This window comes from Protobothrops mucrosquamatus, unplaced genomic scaffold, assembly GCF_001527695.2.
Source record: "Protobothrops mucrosquamatus isolate PMUCROS unplaced genomic scaffold, P.Mucros_1.0 scaffold1312, whole genome shotgun sequence".
In the NCBI taxonomy this organism is placed as follows: Eukaryota; Metazoa; Chordata; class Lepidosauria; order Squamata; family Viperidae; genus Protobothrops; species Protobothrops mucrosquamatus.
This window is the reverse complement of record NW_015387513.1, coordinates 115,624-135,116: the sequence shown is the minus strand read 5'-3', so window position 1 is coordinate 135,116 and position 19,493 is coordinate 115,624. Positions and strand designations below refer to the sequence as shown.

General features: G+C 39.6%; 1 protein-coding gene across 1 annotated transcript in view; it reads right to left on the bottom strand.

Moving 5' to 3' along the window:
- MICAL3 (microtubule associated monooxygenase, calponin and LIM domain containing 3) overlaps nt 1–19,493 on the bottom strand; it is a 137,291-nt gene that overhangs the window by 42,659 nt on the left and 75,139 nt on the right. The window contains exons 20-22 of the mRNA XM_015821355.1: nt 8,743–8,938; nt 5,750–6,018; nt 959–1,099 (exon numbers count right to left, since the gene is read on the bottom strand). Coding sequence (XP_015676841.1) covers nt 959–1,099; nt 5,750–6,018; nt 8,743–8,938 — 606 coding nt within the window. The remainder of the gene's footprint in view (nt 1–958; nt 1,100–5,749; nt 6,019–8,742; nt 8,939–19,493) is intronic.

Genomic DNA, 19,493 nt, shown 5'->3' with positions numbered 1-19,493 from the left:
GATGGGAATTGGAATCCAACATGTTCTGAAAGTGTAGAATGGAGAAAACTGTCCTTTACATTTCTTTTCATCTTCTAAATAATCTCCACGAAGAAAGTAATTGAAGCCAAATTTGTCTTTTACACAGAGCATCTTTAACGTCTCATTCAAAGATCAATTTTCAAAAAATAATTCCATTCTTCACCATCCTGTTCTCTGTCTATTTAGTGAACAACCTGTGTTTCAGACATTCGGTTGTCATCATTCTGAAGAGACCTTGTGCTATTTTATTATTACAAGTGTTTTATTTCAACTATTCTTAACTTTCTGCCACCCTTTTAGATGCAATGCCCACAGTCCTCTCAAATTCTCTTAACTATTTGCTTTTTATCAGTCTTTCCCCTTTTTACTCTTCTGTTCTGAAACTACCAAATCATCAATTTGACCCTTACTGGATTGAAATTCTTGGAGATGGAAAACATCTAGGATCCACCAGGCTGAGTGAGGCTATTCTCCATTAAGAAGCCAGCCTAAAGAACTGTATAGACTTGATTTCTCTCTTGCATTAGGCTAGACCAGGGGTTTGCAACCTTGACAACTTTAAGACTTGTGGACTTCAGCTCCCAGAATTCCTCAGCCAGCATAGCTGGCTGAGGAATTCTGGGAGCTGAAGTCCACAAGTCAGTTGTCAAGGTTGCAGACCCCTGGGCTAGACTAATCTAGCTAATTCTGCCTGTCCTAGGAAGCCATGGGTACTTAAAGCTTAAAAGGGATACCTCCTACTGTAGTCCTCATACCCACCAGCAGATCGCTCTTCCATTACAAATAAATGTTCATACCATAAACGCAAGACATGTTCCATTCCGTTCCAAGCGATGGCAAACATGAAAGCTCTAAAAGCAACATGAAGATGGTCTCAGAATTGGTCTTTCTACATTTAATGGGAATCAAATGCCCTTAATGCAGGGGACACGTTTACCTCTTGAGGTGGAGGACTTAGAAGTGGGACCCACTTTTTCCTCCTCCTCCTCCTTCTGACGGATGTGTGTCCAGTGCACATCAGCCAAGATCTCCAGGGGATCAATTGGATTTACTATCTGCTGGAGCCTCAGGTTTCCAGCTAGCAGACAAAAGGCCAGTGGTGGATCATGTAGAAGGCATTGGCAAAGGAAAACAGGAAGGAAAAGGAGAGGGTAGGAAAAGGAGTACAAATCATTGGATAGGAAAGACAGGGAGAGAAAAAAAAAGTTATTTGAAGTAGAGTGAAAGAGAAAATAGATAAAGATCAGCATTGGGCATGCAGGTGTTTCCTTCCACATTGCCGTTTATATATTCCATTCTCTGCAAAATACAACAATCCTTCAGTGATGCCTACTTGAAGATTCACCATCATGAAGACTATTAGAAAAGCATCTAATTCCATCGTGTACATTTTGTCACTCTTTTAAAACTGCTAATAAAGCTACCGCGTCCACCAGTATGGTTTTAGTAACAGACTGTTTTCCTCTTCTTTTTTAATGAGCAGCATTTCAAACAATAACTGCCCAATATGTGCAACTTAAATCATAGAACAGCCAAAAAGAATAGAGGCAGAATGTTAAATACATTTTGTTCTTTTTCTTTAGTTCACACCCAATCCTATTTTGCTTCCAAGAAGTATGATGTAACTATGAAACTATCCTGTGGAATTTTGAAGAACATCATGCACTCAAGTTCTCTTGTTGAATTATGGCAACTCATGCCGCCAACTGTCCTTTTCCAACACAAATCCTTGGGTAAGTATTGTTAGTGTTAGAACACACTGCTGGGGAGTTAACAGGATGAGTTTAATTTGCAAGAATTCATACACAGAACCTTAGCAAGGCTCTGAAAGAGCAGGCCTCATCAACCATCAGAAACTAAAGCTTGTTATTCGGATAGTATCCAACAAAACTCACTATTTCCAATTTTCTATGAGCCCATAAAGATGATTTGTCTCCTCTGAAACTTCTGACCTAGTGGTGAACTTTAACACAGGGGATTATTATGTTGCATTTCTGAACATCTGTAGCACAGGATAAAGAAAAGGGGTTTGCTGATTCACTGCTGCTCTGATCACTGATGAATTCTGATGGTTCATCTGGTACTTTTTTTCCTTGTTTTCTCTCAGGGGTCTTCAAACTTGGCCCTTTTATGACTTGTGGACTTCAACTCCCAGAATTCCTCAGTCAGCGTGCCTGGCTGAGGAATTCTGGGAGTTGAAGTCCACAAGTCATAAAAGGGCCAAGTTTGAAGACCCCGGTTTTCTCTGAAAATGGGACCTTGAAAGCAAGAATAAAATGTGGATCTGGCTTATTCTATAAAAGATAGAAACCCTTGTTCAAATGTCCCAATAAACAAAACATAGATAGAGTAGTCTGTGATTGTTATCCACAAATGCTGGCAAAGTTTGTGTGTGAACAAAACAGCACACACTCCTGTTCTGCTTGTTCTCCAGAAAGATATAATTCTTCAAAATTTATTACAATGTATAGCCATAGTGACTGCTATTGTATCCTGTTCCCTATTTATATACAACCGTTTTTGCAGGTGAATTTCAGACACTAGAAGCAATGAGTTTTTATCAAATTATAATAAATGTCACAATAACATGTGAAAGTATTATATAATATTAAGCCAAAATGGAGGGAACTTCCAGCTTTTCAAACCAAGTCTTCAAAAACTGGAAAAAAATACTTTTTTTTGGTTAGTTAAAAAGAGAGATAGTGTGGATTATTTTTGATGAAGTTATCACTGTAACAAAAATGTCAAGCCATGACATAAATTAAAAAAAAATCTTGCACAGTGAAAAAACAAGATCACAATGCTGCTAGTCTTTGAACGCTTAGGGTTTGACTCATTCCCAGATAAGCAGCACAAAAAGACAGTATATAAATGTGCAGCAACAGACACATAGTTGGCCATGGAATTTAATGAATTTAATCTAGAAATGCCTGAGCTTTAATCTAGCTGTTACTCTATTTATCTAATGAAAGAGGCAGGAAAAAAAGCAAATATAGTATTTGCTCCTAATAATATAATTTTAAAATGTTCAATAAGGGCTAAAGAGAACCAGGCCCTATTTGACCATGGTGATCAGGGATTGAACAGAATAGTCTCTATTCCTTATCTCACAGAGTTATTGTGATGAAAAATGAAGGTAAACCACAAGGGGTACCATGTCAGTGTCCTAAAGCACTTTTTCTATCCTTAGCAATTTTAAGATATGAGGATTTCAACTCCCAGAATGCCCAAGCTAGCATGGGTGGCTGGAAATTAGCTGGGGAATTCTGGGAGTTAAAGTTTCCATAACAAAGTTCCTAAGCTGAGAAACATTGATCTAGAGCAGACATGTCAAACACAAGGCCCGGGGGCCAGATGCGGTCCGCAAAGTGGTTTCATGTGGCCCGCGAAGCCATCCTGGAAACAGTGAGGGAATGGCCCCCTCTGCCTTGGTCCTGGCCCAGGCCAGCCGGGAGCCAATATACAATTTTGTGGTGGCCATCTATGCTGAAATGCATTCAGTCTTAGCTCCATAAGCCCCCCCCCCCTGCATGGCCTGAGAGGAACAGTGAGGATCCTCCAGTGGACCATGCCTTGGCACTTGTCCTGGTCCCATCCCCTTCTGCCAGAGACCCTCAGATCTACCCCACTCCTGCCCAGGCCCCCACAGGCACCCTTGATGTGAACGATGTAGAGCTGGCCACACCTACCCAGTAGGCCACACCCACTCCATCCACGCCCACCCAGTAGGCCGCACCCACCCTGGCCACACCCACCCGGCCCCCTGAGGGCAACCGCAATGCTGATGCGCCCCTCAATGAAATTGAGTTTGACACCCCTGATCTAGAGGAAAAGATGAATATACATGTGTTTTTATTTCAAATGTAATTTGTTGAATACAGCCGTTTCTAAATAGGTTGTACCACATGAGACCTGCTCTTTGTAATAATAAAGGAGCTTCCCCTTTTTCCTCAAGGGATGCAGTGACAGTGCAAGGGTACCTTTAAAAGTACCCGTATCCTCTTCATTTGATAGACGTTGAAGCCAGAGGCCTTGCTGAAGTTCTCGCTCCCAAGGATAATACTCTCCCTCTACAGCAGGGGGAGGAAGACACCAACAAATAGCATTGTCAGAGTGAAAGAAAAGGACAGAGAGTGAGAAGGAACACAAGTGAATGCTGAGGAAACCCACAGAGGCTCAAAGTTCCTTCACCTTTCTAACATGTTCAATCTCACATAGGAATCTGAACATGCAAAATATGTACGGATGCATGTGTAATGGATGCACATCCATCCCACAGTGCATAGTGCACACAGATTACAAAATTGGAAAATTCATATATATATTCCAAAAATTGTGTGGACTTACAAGCAATTTCCCCTCACCTATTTAGCTCATTTTACTTTATTCAAGAGATGGATCTCTCAACCAAGGCTCTTATTGGCTAAAATTCCCCATGTGTTCCATTATTAAAGGAGTTGATCCATGCAGAACTTGAGTGATCAAATGCTCTGGCAGACCAGACTTATTTTAAAATTGGAACTAATTGTTTAAAAAAGATCAGTTTCAAAAGTAACAAAGTTAGAGGCTTTGTCAGTTATGATTCAATTGTCTTTCTCCATTTTTAAAAATAAAAATCAGAGACGCTAGGAGCCTACTCGCCTTCCAACCTAAATATTCTACATGTTTATGATTTTCTACTAGCTGCTAGAGTAAATATTGACTTACAGTTTTTGACTACAGTTGACTCACAGCTTTTTAGATAGTTTTTTTTTAGACAGTTGCGAATGTAGCCTGTATCCCAAATTGCAGGTTCAGAATGAATGAGAAATGGCTGTTTGTCATGTACAGAGTTAGGCTCTCCCGTTCAATATTCCACCTCATTTCTCTGCTAGATATAATGTTTAGTTTTTAAAAATCAAAAGGAGATGTTCATGGAGAGAAGCTGGAGAAAGGATAAGATGACTATCCTTCTTCACAGTCTTTGCTACTTGCAGGTAGTCCTTGACGGAGAACCACTTTTGGGGGCAGGATTTCCATTACTAAGGTGCTTGTTAAGTGAGTTGCGCTTGATTTTACGACCTGTTTTGTCACATTTGTCAAGTGAATCACTGCAGTTGTTATATGAACCATGTGGTCATTAAATGAATCTAGTTCCCCCCCCCCCTGACTGTTTGTTGGAAGCTGGCTTGCAAATGGTGACCACATGATCCTAGGATGCTGCAACTGTTTCCAAACTGTTTACAGCTTGTAGTAACAGCTTCACAAATTTCAGATAGAAGTTTTTCTCAGCCTGCCCTGCAAGTGATAGAAGCTGAACACTGAACTTCGTAGATAATGAATACATTCTACAACAATGATAATACTGTAGCTGTTTTCTGAAATGTCTGCTTTGGAAGTTGGTTTCCTGGCTCCTAACACTGTGATTCTCTCTTCATCTTGAGTGCAATTTATTCATTCATAGCTTTTACTTTCGGTAAACGCAAATACGACAGCCGAGTATTGTGTTTTAAGATCTTAAAAGTTAAATAAGGGCAATGGAAGATGGATTAGACAAAATACAATCAGAAAAACAGCCATCAATTTGGATCCTATTATTTCCTCAAAAGATTTCTTCTCTAATCTCCCAGAATTTTTTATTCACTGCTAGGTATTAATATGTAATTTTTCCAGAAAAAAAGAGGAATACATACACATATATGTATTCATCAGCACACAAATTTGTATCTAGATGGAAAAAAATACTAACCTTCACTAGAGACTTCTTCTTCCTCCTCCTCATGCTCCTCTTCCTCCTCCAGCTCCTCCTCCTCCTCTTCTGCCTCCTCCTCTTCTTCATTATCATGGTTTTTCTCAGTCTTCAGCTCCTCCTCACTCTTCCCTTTCAACATGGCATGTATTCGCACAGCCTCTTTCCAAGGCACACCACCCAGATCAGAGGTAGGTTGCTGGGCCTGCTCTGCTGCCTCCTCGTCCTCTTCCTCCTCTTCTTCCTCCTCTATTTCAGATTCTGAGCTACTGTTGGGAAAACAGGCAAGAGGCATCTTGAAAGGTTTTCAGCTCATAATATTTTCCAATAAATATAGCCAAGGAAAACGATCTTCTACCAGTTCAGAATACCTAACCATTTAGCCCAGGGGTCCCCAACCCCCGGTCCATGGACCGGTACCGGGCCTTGGCATGCCAAGCAAAGACCCATTTGTGGGATGCAGGCAGCACACAAAACCACACACCCTCCGGTCTGTGGAAAAACCTCTCTCCACATAACCGGTCCCTGGTACCCAAAAGGTTGGAGACCTCTGATTTAGCCTAATATTGTACAGGTAGTCCTCAACTTGCAACTATTTGTTTAGCGACCATTCCAAGTTACAATGGCACTGAAAAAAAAAGTGACTTAGGGTCTTCACATTTACGACCATCACAGCATCCCCACAGTCACATGGTCAACATTTGGGCGCTTGGCAACTGGCATGTATTTACAACAGTTGCAGAGTTCTGAGGTCCTATGATCACCCTTTGCAACCTTCTCAAACAGCTTCTGACAACCAAGTCAATGGGGGGGGAGCTGGATTCGCTTAACAGTCACGTAATAAAGCTGCAGTGATTTGCTTATCAACTGTAGACAACATAATATCGAGCATAAGTCACTTAACAACTCTCTTGCTTAGCAATGGAAATTTCTGATGCCAATTGTGGTCATAAATTAGGGCTACCTGTACATCTGGCTGGCAATAGCTTTTTGGCATGTCAGATATACGGATTTCATATATTTATGCAGTATATTCATTCATTTCAACTAAAGATTCCTGGGATAAAATAGATGATCACACAAACATGCAGTTAGTGCTACGTTATGGTATTTTGAATTTTCAAAAGGTGAGCAGCTATATCTGAGATCATACATCCCAGTAGTCTATGGAAATTTCCTGTTCCAATTATTTTCCCCCCACTTATTTTAATGAAGTAAAAGACCCTGGGAATGAATGAGTTTCTGTCTTCATAAACAATCTGAAATTTAAGTTCTTGGGTATTCTGTGGCATAAAGACAAAACTGAATCGAGAACTTTATTTAGGGAAACTGATTTACTAAGAATAAGGATACATACCATACTCCTATCTGAAGAGCATGTACTTCAATACCCATCAATAGCGGCCAGCATGACCAATGGGCAGAGACTATGAGAGCAATTGTCCAAAATATTAGAAGGAATATTACTTATTCCTGACTTTAAATGTGCCAACAGTTTAAACTTCCTTCAGATGTTCTATGATAGTTTCATTTGCTACTTTCATAGAAAAAAGTTGTACCTACCGTTTTTTTACCTATGGAAATCATTGTAATCTACTGTATGAGTGGAAAGAGAGCTTGAGAATTGCATTTTTAAGTTTTTCACTTAAATGTCTATGTCTCATTTCTTCAACCATGCTTTATTAATATATTTTAAATAATGGCCCCCATTTGGGAAAAATTCACCAAACTTAGAGAATCATTCATTCTATCCTCTATTTCTATCTTTCCCAAACAGTATGTCCGCAAATGGATTCTTTAAAAAAAATAAGGTTGCTAATTAAAATTATGGGTAAACTTAGCAAATGTAAATCATCTGGGAATTTTATCTAGAGTATGAAAGAAATCTGCATTTTTTTTTACTTCTAAGAATGTATTTCCCTCCCACCCGCTGCACTATAAAAATATTTTATTTTATATTACTTGGTCAGATTAGGAACCCTTGTGATGGAATGTTAGCTTGATTTTCTTCAAAAGTCAAAAGAGTTTGCTGTCACTTGAAAATAGAGTACAACTCAAAGTAAGAACTCTAGCTGGAATATATGAATTAAATGAAGTTCTTCAATTGTTTCCCTACAATATTAATATTTGCCTCTAGAGGTTTTCAAGAAATGATTGGATAGTCATTTGTCCAGGATAGTATAAGGATTCCTGCCTTGGGCAGGGGTTAGACTAGATGTCCTCTAAGGTTTCTTCCAGCCTTATGGTTCTATGACTTGAGTGAGTGAATCTCCAAGTGATAAACAGATTTCTGAGGGCACCATGTACTAGAAACAAGGATATCCACTGCAAAGTTTGTGTGGCTTTTGTACTTCTTTTAGAGCAGGGATATCCAGGAAGCATGGCTGGCTGGGGAATTCTGGGAGTTGAAGTCCACAAGTTGCCAAGGTTGGACAACCCTGTTTTAAAGTATAGTGTTAATATCTGGGGGCATTTTTGTGTTTGCAGAAGAAGGCTTACAAACCTTTGCTGTAAAAAAAAGGTGGAAAATTGCGAGCTTTATAATTTGGCTGCTGCCATTTTTGAATTTAGAGGCTGTACCCAGAATGTAGCATTTTGGTTGATCTCTTATTTGGACAGGTTTTGGATTCAGATCCTTCATTTCATGTAAGTACCCCAAAATCTTAAATCTGAAGAAGCATGCAAATCTTGTTTGGTCTTACTGAGTTTTATAGGATAAAGAGTAAAAAAAACCCCACAGCAGTAAACATTATTCAGGGCAAAATGTGTCCTGTGCTAAAAATGGTTGAGATCACCAATTAGAAGACAAAAGCTTTATAAGATTTGTAGAGAAACCAGAGTATAATAGTGACCCTATAATGGAACTCAAAGCCCATCCTTCTTTTCAGTCTGTATTAACAGGTATTTTGCTAATTAATTTGAAAAAGTGTATTTTATCATAGACTGTAGAAAACTAACTACAGAAACTTTTAAAGATGCCCAAATCAAATAACCTGCTGGGTACATCCTCTTCGGTTCCTTTGTCTAGCACGCTGCTGAGGTTGTGCTCTGCCAGTGTCTCCTCTGGCACTTCTTCCAAGTCTTCTTCTCGTTGTACCGAGAGCCGATAGTTCTCCAGTTCAATCCGTTCCGGAGTGCCACGCAGTCTCTTAGCAAGACTGGGTTCCTCTACGCCATTTATGTTGGGAGCTGGAGAAGAATTAAGAAACAAACAACCAAAAGATATTATGAGCCCTGATCCCAACCATGCAAGCAAACCTGGAATAATTGCCTTTGTAATAGTCCCGCCAGGATGCTAAACTGTTGATTTCCAACCAGGTTCTGACTACAGGAGACTCCTGTTAAAGTAGTCTTTGAAAGCAAGTTGCAAGAGGAGAATATGTTCTGTGGAAAATGTATAAGTATTTTTTCTTATATTCTAAGAAAGCACAAAAAAGGTGATCTTTTTCTCCTTTTTTCCACATAAAAATAGCATGCTACGTTACTACTTCAATACCCAACAACAACTGTCTTTTCAACTTGGTGTCCTTCAGATATCTTAAGACTCCTCTCATGCTAGCTGGGGAGTGTAAGAACCAAGTTGATACATATCTGCTGTAATTTAAGTAGAACATTCCGGTCCATGAATTGTTGGTTTAAAAAGCTAGTGGCTACTTCTGAGGAAGTTCTTCTGCTAAGGGTTTTGCTAATGGGGTTGCACACACTAATCATTCTCAGGGAGAAACAATAGCAGCAATGGCTCAGAATGGTCTCTTGGGAGAGGAGTAATGCCAGAAGATTGTATCAGTTTTAGTGCTACCAGATCTGGGCTGCAAATATTAGATGATCACAAGGGAGCAGATTTGAAGTTCCAACAGTCAGCCCCCCCCCCAATCACATGACTGAACTTTGGGTACTGAGAAACTGGGCCACATTTACAGCCATGATTCTCCAGCTACCTCAGTCTGAAAAGAACTATCTGTCTGAAAAGAACTATCAGGGAGAGTAAGACAGGATAATTATATGAAGAGTCAAGTGACCAATAAATTTTTTTTTCAATTACAGTTAATTGAAGAATAAAGAGCTTATTTGAGGACATAAATTATGTCGTTCTAAAAATGAACAAAGGACAGCCAGTAGAAAGAAGCATCCATTTATAGCAGTGGTTCTCAACCTTTTTAATGCCGCGACCCCAACCGGTCGTAAGTCGAGGACTAAACCGGTCGTACGTCGAGGACTACCCAACCGGTCGTAAGTCGAGGACTTTCCCTGCCCGGGAGTGCCGCGCATGCGTGGTTCCGCCCCCTGCGCCGGCCGAGGCGTAGCTGGCAAGCGGCAGAGACAGAGCAGGCCGACCACCAGCTGGCCCACCCCAAGGGAGGTAAGGCACCCGCCGGAAAAGGGGGAAAAAATGGCAGACAAAAGAAATGGCAGACAGCCTTGCTTGGCGACCCCCGTGAAATGGTCGATCGACCCCAAATGGGGTCCCGACCCACAGGTTGAGAACCACTGATTTATAGAGTCAACATCAAGCCAATGATATTTCACAGAGGTGGACGAGGGTATTCCTGTCGATGATGCTTCAGAAGCTGCAGCTGAACTAATGAAATGACCAGGAGCATCGTCTGGAAGAGCTAAACCATTAAATGCAAAAAGTGAGCTAATTCAACTCAGTGATCAAGTACGAAAAGTGTCATGCTTAGACAGAGAGGTCATTGCATGGAAGATTTACTCCTAGTCTTATTCCTAGCTGAAAGGAGTCCCAAAATACGTCAGACACAAAGACAGTGTAAGATGGGGGTACTAGGATTATGAAAAAAACATCAGGCCACTAAAACTTATGACATTTGAGAAGTGGAGAAAATTTAAAGAAAGGATTCTCTTATCACAGACGATAATCTTGTGTTTATGCAAAGTTATGTAGAGCTGACAACCGTTTACTTGTATGGCAGGCAGAAACACAGTTTTCATAGGGAAAAGATATAAGGCGCAGAAGATCCTCAAATATTTTGGATGATAATTGAGCAAGGACAATGGAAAGACTCCAAGAAGGGGCCCACTTTAGTAAAAGGAGGAAACAAGCTATGGAAGCTAAATCTAAATTGTTTAACTACAGAAGAAAAGAAAAATGATGAAATATTAGTAGTATTTATATAGTAGAATGAAAAACTGAAATTGCTGCAAAAATAAATGCTAAAAGCTTAATAGGGTCTGTATTTAACACTTAACAGAAAATGAAAAGACATCTCTGCTGACAAAGAACTAGCCTGTTCCTAGCAAGTAGAAAGGCAAAATCTACTCCATTTTGCTTTATAACAGCACAAAATAGAAAGTTGCCTTCAGTTTTTAAAGATATTTTGAATGAAAAATACGAGATTTAGAGAATATCCACCAGGTAATTAGGCAAAGACTCATGACCCCATAAATAGGACTTCAGTATTTGCAATCTTTCTTAAAATCAGCAGGAATTCGGTCTCAGGCAAGTTTGGAAGGACCTGAAAGAGAAATGGGCTTGGATTTTTTTTTGGGGGGGGGAAACATCCCTGTATTTGAAGTTGGTAGGAAAATCAAACTGGAAAGATCTGGAGTCTTGTAACTCCTACCCACCCACCCAAAGTAGACAGTACTCTTAGGGGCCTGCTCCCAAAAGGCATTTCCCTTGTCTGTATGTCTGGGTACGAAATTCTAACACTAAGCTCAAAATTTGACCCCTTGGTCTTCTCAAGGGTGAAAAAAGACCTTTGGCTGTCCATGAGTTGGGTAATTCACTGTTTAGAAAAACAGCTTCAAAGCTATAGATCTGGAAGGGCTAGGGCTGAAAAGTATTGAAGAACTGTGAACTACAAATGCATTTTTTTTAAGGAAGAGGAAACATGTATGTTCAAGTCACAATATAGAGAATGTTCCTCACAAGGTCACCAAAATGGCCAGGACAAAGAGGAACTGAAACAGTTTTGGCAGATTACTCTTCCATTGATAGTTGAAGGAAGGGAGCTGCCATCTTTCAGACCAATTATAAAAAGTTTCAGAATGAACCTCTGCATGAATGCAAACCCATTAGTGTGATACAGAGAGACCATGAAAAATAATCACTGGTTCTCTAATCAGCCTTTGCTCAAACTGCTACTGAATAGTGTTAGACAGGTCTTTTTTTCTCATAGAACGCCCAGAACGGAGTTCCGGCACCTTTTTTGGATGGAACCTTGTAGGGTAGGCAAGGCAGGTTGTATGACATGTGTGAGTTCCGGCTTCTTCTTCTTTTTTTTTTTTTAGAAAAAAAGCACTGGTGTTAGATATTGGGTGGGAAGGGAAGGGAAAGGGGAAGAGGAAGGGACTAGATTACTGTGTTTTTACTAGACAATTGTACTGGTCAGAATTAGAATTAGAATAGCATTTTGCTCAGTCTTTTTAATTCCCAGTTGTTAATACCCAAAGCCTACTACAAACCAAAGCAGACATCCAATGTACCCAATATTCTTTCTCTGTGATATTTGTACCATATGTCTATTTATCAATCTATTGCTCACCAACTCAAAATATGCAGTTTATCAGGCAACTGGTTCCTGATAATCTGTATCATTAATAAATGCTTGTATTATAATAAATATAAGTTATTAAGTATTAAATATTCCCAAGATTTCTGTTCAGCATGAAGTGCCAATGATTTCACTGTCTCATGCAGTTTTGTACTGTATATTTTAAATCACAAATTCCAGCTATATTATCTTCCTTTCATCATTATCTCTAACCAGTGTTAAATATAATTCCTTGAACCTGGGCCACTGACAAAGTTATCAATAACAGGCACTTGAATCCGTAGTACATGTCTACTGTTATTAGTTAGCATAATTAAAAACCTGAGATATGTCAAGAATTGTAATTTTGAGCACCCTTCAGCAAAATTAATGCTCATGTATATAACTGAAGTTATATAGATAAGTATAGTTGGCAAAGGCATCCATAAAACATTTCTAAATTCCATGCATATCAACAAAACTTTATTTCAAAAGTCACGTAGTCAAAGCCCAACTAAGGGGAAAAAATGGCAATCTGCAAGTAAAGGAATGTTAGTGTGCATGAATACCACATGTTTGTGAGAGGAACTGAGGAACAGCATGAATATTTTGCATAGATTTTTCTTATCTTACTACTCCATCTGTACATCAGGCAAGTATCTGCAACCTATTACTTTAAATTCTACAAGTTTCCAAGGAAGTTCAACGCTGTTACATTACTCACTTTCAAAATTACCTAATTGCCTAATTAATTCTCAGGTCTTCAATGTGCCCAAAAATCTCTCCTATTTTGTTTTCCAATTCCTTCGTGGCCTACGTTTTGTGAGTCAGTAAGCCTCCTACCTATAGTAGCCAATGTAAAAGTACAGAATAGATGTTACCTGGTTTAGCAATAGTAGCTATAGTATGAACGTGCCTTCGTGAAGGGACGGGGAGCATATGGGAATCTTGGAACTGTATTGAATTACAAACCGAATATGAGATCACACTGTGAAGCAGTGCGACATGCCATTTTAGACTGTATCAACAGAAGGAAGTTTGTAAATCACAGGAAGTCATGAATTCACTTCATTTTGGTCTTTATGGGACCCCATCTTGGACTCTGTTTAGTACAGAGTACAAATCAACCTAAGAAATCAATGAATCAAGAGCGGGTTCAGAAAGGAGCAATAGAACTAGAAACTAAGACCTATGAAAAGATTGAAGGAATTAGTGCTGGTCTTGAAAAGAAGAAAAAATGAGAGAGGTATGACAGCCTTCTCCAAATACCTAAAAGGAGGCAAAATTTATTTTCTATCACTGCAAAAAGTTACAGGAAGATGGATTCCAGTTAAACGTTAGAAGAAACTTCCTGATGTAAGAGTACTGTAGTTCAACAATTGTAATGACACGTGAGACTGACCTTGGGAGACAGGGGAAAGAGCTACAGCCAGAAGGGTCAAATAAGAGACAGCTTAGGTCAGAAGGAATGTGGACACGAGGGACCCTCCCTAGTTTCTTGGGCTGTATAGGTGATGGCCTCTGGAAAGTATGAAACAATACTGAGCATGCAAAATGGCTTCCCAGGGGTCTCTAGAAGTGAAGAGACTATTCTGGCATATAACAGAGATCTTGAGTCACATTGAAGATTCACAAATAATTAAGTTGGGGAAAAGAGCAAGAAGAGGGGGAAATCTGGATTAGGTTGATTTGGAAACTGGTAGGAATTTCAGTGTTGATTGACATGTGTACGCTTGTGGAGCAGTAAGGATTTTTTCCTCTAATTGATCTGAGAGACTGGTTTACCACTCTTTAAATTCAAACACCAATGATTCATGAGGGATTGTACTATGAATAGAATAGGCTAGCTAAGGTGTTTATCATATTAAACTACTCTCCAATTGGAAAACGTATCTTGGGAAGGCAGGGGGCCTGGAAAGGCACTAATGGCCCAAAAAAAGGGCCATTCCACGATGCAATCAGTAATGGAAGGGAAGGTTGTGCTGGCAATTCTCTGAAAGGTACCAGCTGCTGAAGTTCTTTAGTCATAGGGATTTTTAGTCTTAAGAGTATGAGCAGAAAGTGGCTTTCTTTAGTTCAACTGCTGGGTTTGGGGTCCAAACACATCTCTGTTCATATAATCCAGGGGTATCCAACTCTGGGGACTATAAGACCTGAGGACTTCAACTTCCAGAATCCCCCAGTTGAAGTTCTCAGGTCCTAAAAGTTGCCAAGGTTAGACCTCTCTGATGTAACCATTAAGGAAATATTCCTGGAAACCTCCTTAACTTCAAATAACTCCATGGTAATTCTTGATTAAATATGAAAATAGTTTGCCATTACCTTCTTCTATTGCAGTGTTTCTCAATCTCGGCCCCTTAAGGATGTGCGGACTTCAATTCCCAGAATTCCTCAGCCAGCAATGCTGGCTGGGGAATTCTGGGAGTTGAAGTCCGCACATCTTGAGGTGGCCGAGGTTGAGAAACACTGTTCTATTTCAACTTTCCAGTCTAGCTTACAGCCTCAGTAACCAAGTACAGCCATGCTTAGCCTTTTCAAAATCAGCCAGAGTTGAATAAGTACAAACACTATAATATATGTAATTTTTCTGAATGTTTCCTAATAAAGGAATTGCCTTGTTGATGTTAATGCAGCAGAGCAATAGAGGTATCCTCATTTTATATAGAAATTCATTTATTTCATTTTCTGATTTTTTTTCCAATAGAAAACTATAAACGTCCTCCATTCAAAGTCAATTTTTTTGTAATTTCACCATTAACAGAAAAAATACTTTGGGTGGCTCGGCAGTTATTTTTTTTTCCACAATAAAATGCCAATAGTATTGGAGGCATTCTAAGCTCGGCCCAATGTATTTCAGTTTCTTGTAGGGTTTTTGGCAATGTTAAGATATCTTGGATAGTTAAGTCACATAATGCCTTAAGGCAGTGTTTCTCAACCTCAACAACTTTACGATTTGTGGACTTCAAGTCCCAGAATTCCTCAGCCAGCATGCTGGCTGGAGAATTCTGGGAGTTGAAGTCCACACATCTTAAAATTGCTGAGGTTGAGAAACACTGCCTTAAGGTTTGTTCCAACAAGCTCCAGGAAGCTCCGGAACCTGTCATATTCAAGAAACACGTTTATAATTGTTATCTCATTTGTCATTCAAATATGTTTATTGGATCTGGTGTTGAGTTTGTGTATATAAGTGTGTGTGTGTGTCTCTGTCTGTGTGTTTATGTATGCCTTCGACTGCCTGGACGAGTTCTGGAAATCTTTTCAGAAGAGGTTTGCCATTGTTTTCTTCTTCCTAGGGCTAAGAGAGAAGAACTAGCTTAAAGTCACCCAGCTGGCTTTATGCCTAAAACAGGACTAGAACTTACAGTCTCCTGGTTGCTAACACAGTGCCTTTAACCAAGACATTAAATAATAGAGTAGAGTAGAGTAGAGTAGAGTAGAGTAGAGTAGAGTAGAGTAGAGTAGAGTAGAGTAGAGTAGAGTAGAGTAGAGTAGAGTAGAATAGAATATTTTTATTGTCATTGTGTAATTCCCGATGAAATTAAGTGCTTTCTTGGCTCTCTTGTATGTTGATACATTGGATTTTACTAAACTAATATTTTGGTACACTTTAGTTGTCTTTTTGTTGCAATACTGAATCACCCTCACTATTTGTTATTTGGGGGGGCTTATTTAAAAATGCTGATTATTTCCTTTAAAGCATAAATCATCCAGACATCATACGAACCAAATTTCTCTGCCATCTGAAAAGGGCCTACAAGTAGTCTGTAGAGCAGATACTTTATACAGATATCAGTTTAATTTCCCAGCATCTCAAGTAAGGCTGCGAAGAGAAAATATTAACAATCTACAGAGCTATCATCTGTAGTTTTTATCAACCCAGATGGATTAATTAAAGAGGTGGATCAATGCAGGCTCTTTAACCTTCCCTCCAAGCCTTATGTAGTCTCTTTTCCAAGTTTCTCCCTTTGGTTGTTCTTAGCTTGGGTATTTGAGAACTTATCAGACAATGTTAGAATTTGCAAACTAAAACTACTCTTACGGTTTTATTGCTATTTATTTTATTTGGTTGGCAATGTTAAATAAATATTTGATGTTTGTTGTGTCTGCAACCTCAACTCCTCCTGGAACACGATAGATTTAAAACTTACTAACCTGACTGGTAATTTTACAATCAATTCACATGGTGTGCCCTGCGCAAGTTTCAAGATTTCTTTCATAGTTCACTAAAGAAGGAATAAAAATGTCATGATGGGTTTTCAAACATTATGACTTCAGCATAAGAAGAAGCCAAGGAAATGCTTTAAAAAGCAAATGAAGAAGCAAACCCAAACGGAGCAACAATGATGTATCATAATTGTTGAAGATCTGTACTTCATTTATGTGATTTCTCAACCTTGGGTCTTCAAGATGTTTGGACCATAATTCATGCACGCTGTCTGGGGAATTCTGGGAGTTGAAGTCCCTACATCTTAAAGAAACAGAGCTTGAGAAACATTGGTCTCTGCCATCTAGAGAGAATCTATACCAGTGATGGGGAACCTTTTGGAGACCGAGTGCCCAAACTGCAACCCAAAACCCACTTATGTATCATTGGGTGCCGGGTGGGCGTGGCCCATTGGGTAGGTGTGGCCCATTGGGTTGGCGTGGCCCATTGGGTGGGCGTGGCTGGGATGGTAACAGCAGAGTGGGTGGGACTAAAAAGTTCAATCAATCAATTCCAACTTTGCGAGATTTTTTTTCCCCGCGAGAATTTGAAATTGATTGATTGAATCTTTTTTTTTAACATAGCGGCGGAGGCCTAAAGCAAAAAGGTTTTATACAACCCAGCTGAAGGCCTAGGACTGGGGCGACGGTGCGCGTGCCCACAGAGAGGGCTCTGTGTGCCACCTCTGGCACGCATGCCATAGGTTCACCACCACAGATCTATACTATTCCACAGAGGGCTTTGATGTAAGACGTGAAACATCTTAGAGTCCCCAAGTCTGAGAAAAACCGGTTTAGACTGTTCTTTCACAGTCCGTGCAGAATGGCTCTCACAACTAGATTTTTTTCAAAAGACTCAGAGAGGAAAGGATACAAAAGAAGAGTTTTAAAAATTCTATTTATTTATGATACGGACAAGACTGCAAAAGCTTGCAGTGATACAGTAAAAGAATTAGAAGATCTCATAAGTTTGAAAATGTTGATGTGTTATGCAAGCAGTATTATTTTGAAATGAGCTAAAATATTCACACTGCGTCAATTCAGGTACAATTGAACTAGGAGGCACCATATCTCAGAAGAAGTAGAAGGAAAGAGATATTGGAAAAAAATATGATTGCAGATCTCAAAAACTTCCATTGTTTCAAATCAATTAAACATTATCTTATTTTAGCACCTCACATTAAGTTCTAGCAGGCTGTGCTAGTTGAGTTCTTTTCTTATTGAAGACATTATCTTCAAAAGATTAATAGAAGAAATGAAAAGCATGAGTATGTGTGTTGTGGAGAAGTCACTCAGTGCTTACAGCCATATGTGCTTTTAAGTTCTGCTAAAGACTTGCATATAGCTGTATTGGTGACTTTGTCTACCAGCCAGAAGTAACTGGCCCTCTTCATGGAACTACCTTTGAAAAGCATCTGGAAGCTTCAGCTGGTACAAAATGCAGCCACACAAGCTAACTTGGGCCCCCGAAGAACAGTGCATTGGGTGCCGGCCTGCTTCTAGGTTCAATTGTAGGTGTTAATTTATGACATTTAAAGCCCTAATGACATGGGATCAGACTACCTATGGAGCCATCTTTGCCCCATCACATCAGCATGTCCACCCAGTCAGACAGGGAAGGTATGTGGCAGACCACATCAGTTAAAAAATTCCGAATAGCAGGCCCCAGGAAGAGAGCGTTGTCTGCTGTTGCCCCTGACTTTGGAATATCCCCCCCCTGAGGTGATGTGGACCCCCCAGTCTCCAGGCCTTGCCATCTAGCTTGGGACACCCAGAGGAACACACAGCCATGAGGCTGCTTAATGCCCCCAAAGCTGTTGTAATTGCTACTGTTCACTTCAGCATCCAAAACAAGAGTTAATAATAATAATAATAGTAAAGTTGGAAGGGACCTTGGAGGTCATCTAGTCCAACCCCCTGCTCAGGCAGGAAACCCTATACCATTTCGGACAAATGGCTGTCCAGTCTCTTCTTAAAAGCCTCCAGTAGTAGTCCCATAAGTTGATTTATAGCAGTCCCATCTTTCCCCAGATTATATTTCTTGAAGAACTTGCCTGATTGGTTTTTCAAAGAGACTAATACTGGTTTTTTTTCCTCTTGAAGTGGAATTTATAATCTTCAGGATTAAACAGCCCACTCATTCTTCATATGGAAAAAAATACGACAGATGAAGAAGCTTAGAACATTTCTGTCTGCACATTTGGTTCATAAGAAAGAATTCAGAACTCTTTTAATAAAACTGCAACTACGAATAGAGTACAAATCATGTCAGGTGCCAGGAATGTTATCTTCAAAGTAGAATTACTTATATATATATATAATGTTCCTCAAGCTGTTAAATGTAGCAGAGAAAGAAGAGTTCCTGGTGCATTTTGTAGCAGTTGCATCCAGAATGCCGTTTATCCTAACTGTGATTTTATATGCACTACTGTGATTTACCTTCACCCCACGTGTGTTATGACTCAGCCGTACCAGAAAGCAAGGAGGATTTAGGAGACTTTTCAAATGCGTCTATTGCTCTCACTTTAAACAATGAGAAACATTTCTCAGAAGAGGGGAAGATTTCTTTACAGTGCTTTTATTTAATTGTCTGGAACTCAGAGGGAAGACTAGGTGTTTAGGAGCTATGGCATTTTCTTACTGCATCATGAGTTAAGTGACTCAAAATATTTACATAACCATGTCTTCCAGAGTTCAGACACTTCATTCCTCATTCTTGACGGCAATTCAGCCACATTTTCTTAGTGGCAGAAAGTGCTGCCACTATGAGGAACATATCATCAGTATTCTACAACAAAGTGGGAAACAACTTCAGTGATTATAGCCTAATAGGCAAAATACTGGAGGTTAATTTTAGTTTCATTTATTCAGTAGTCAACCAACAGAATCTGTGGGTATTTAACTTACAGTATGCACAGTATTCTTAATAGAAAAATACCACCTCAACTCACTGGGGAGTAAATAGCATGGGTTTCTTCATGTTTGTTCTCTTGCTTGATTTCTTGATTATTTGGTTTACTGAGGGGTCCTTGATGCTCTCTGAGCTT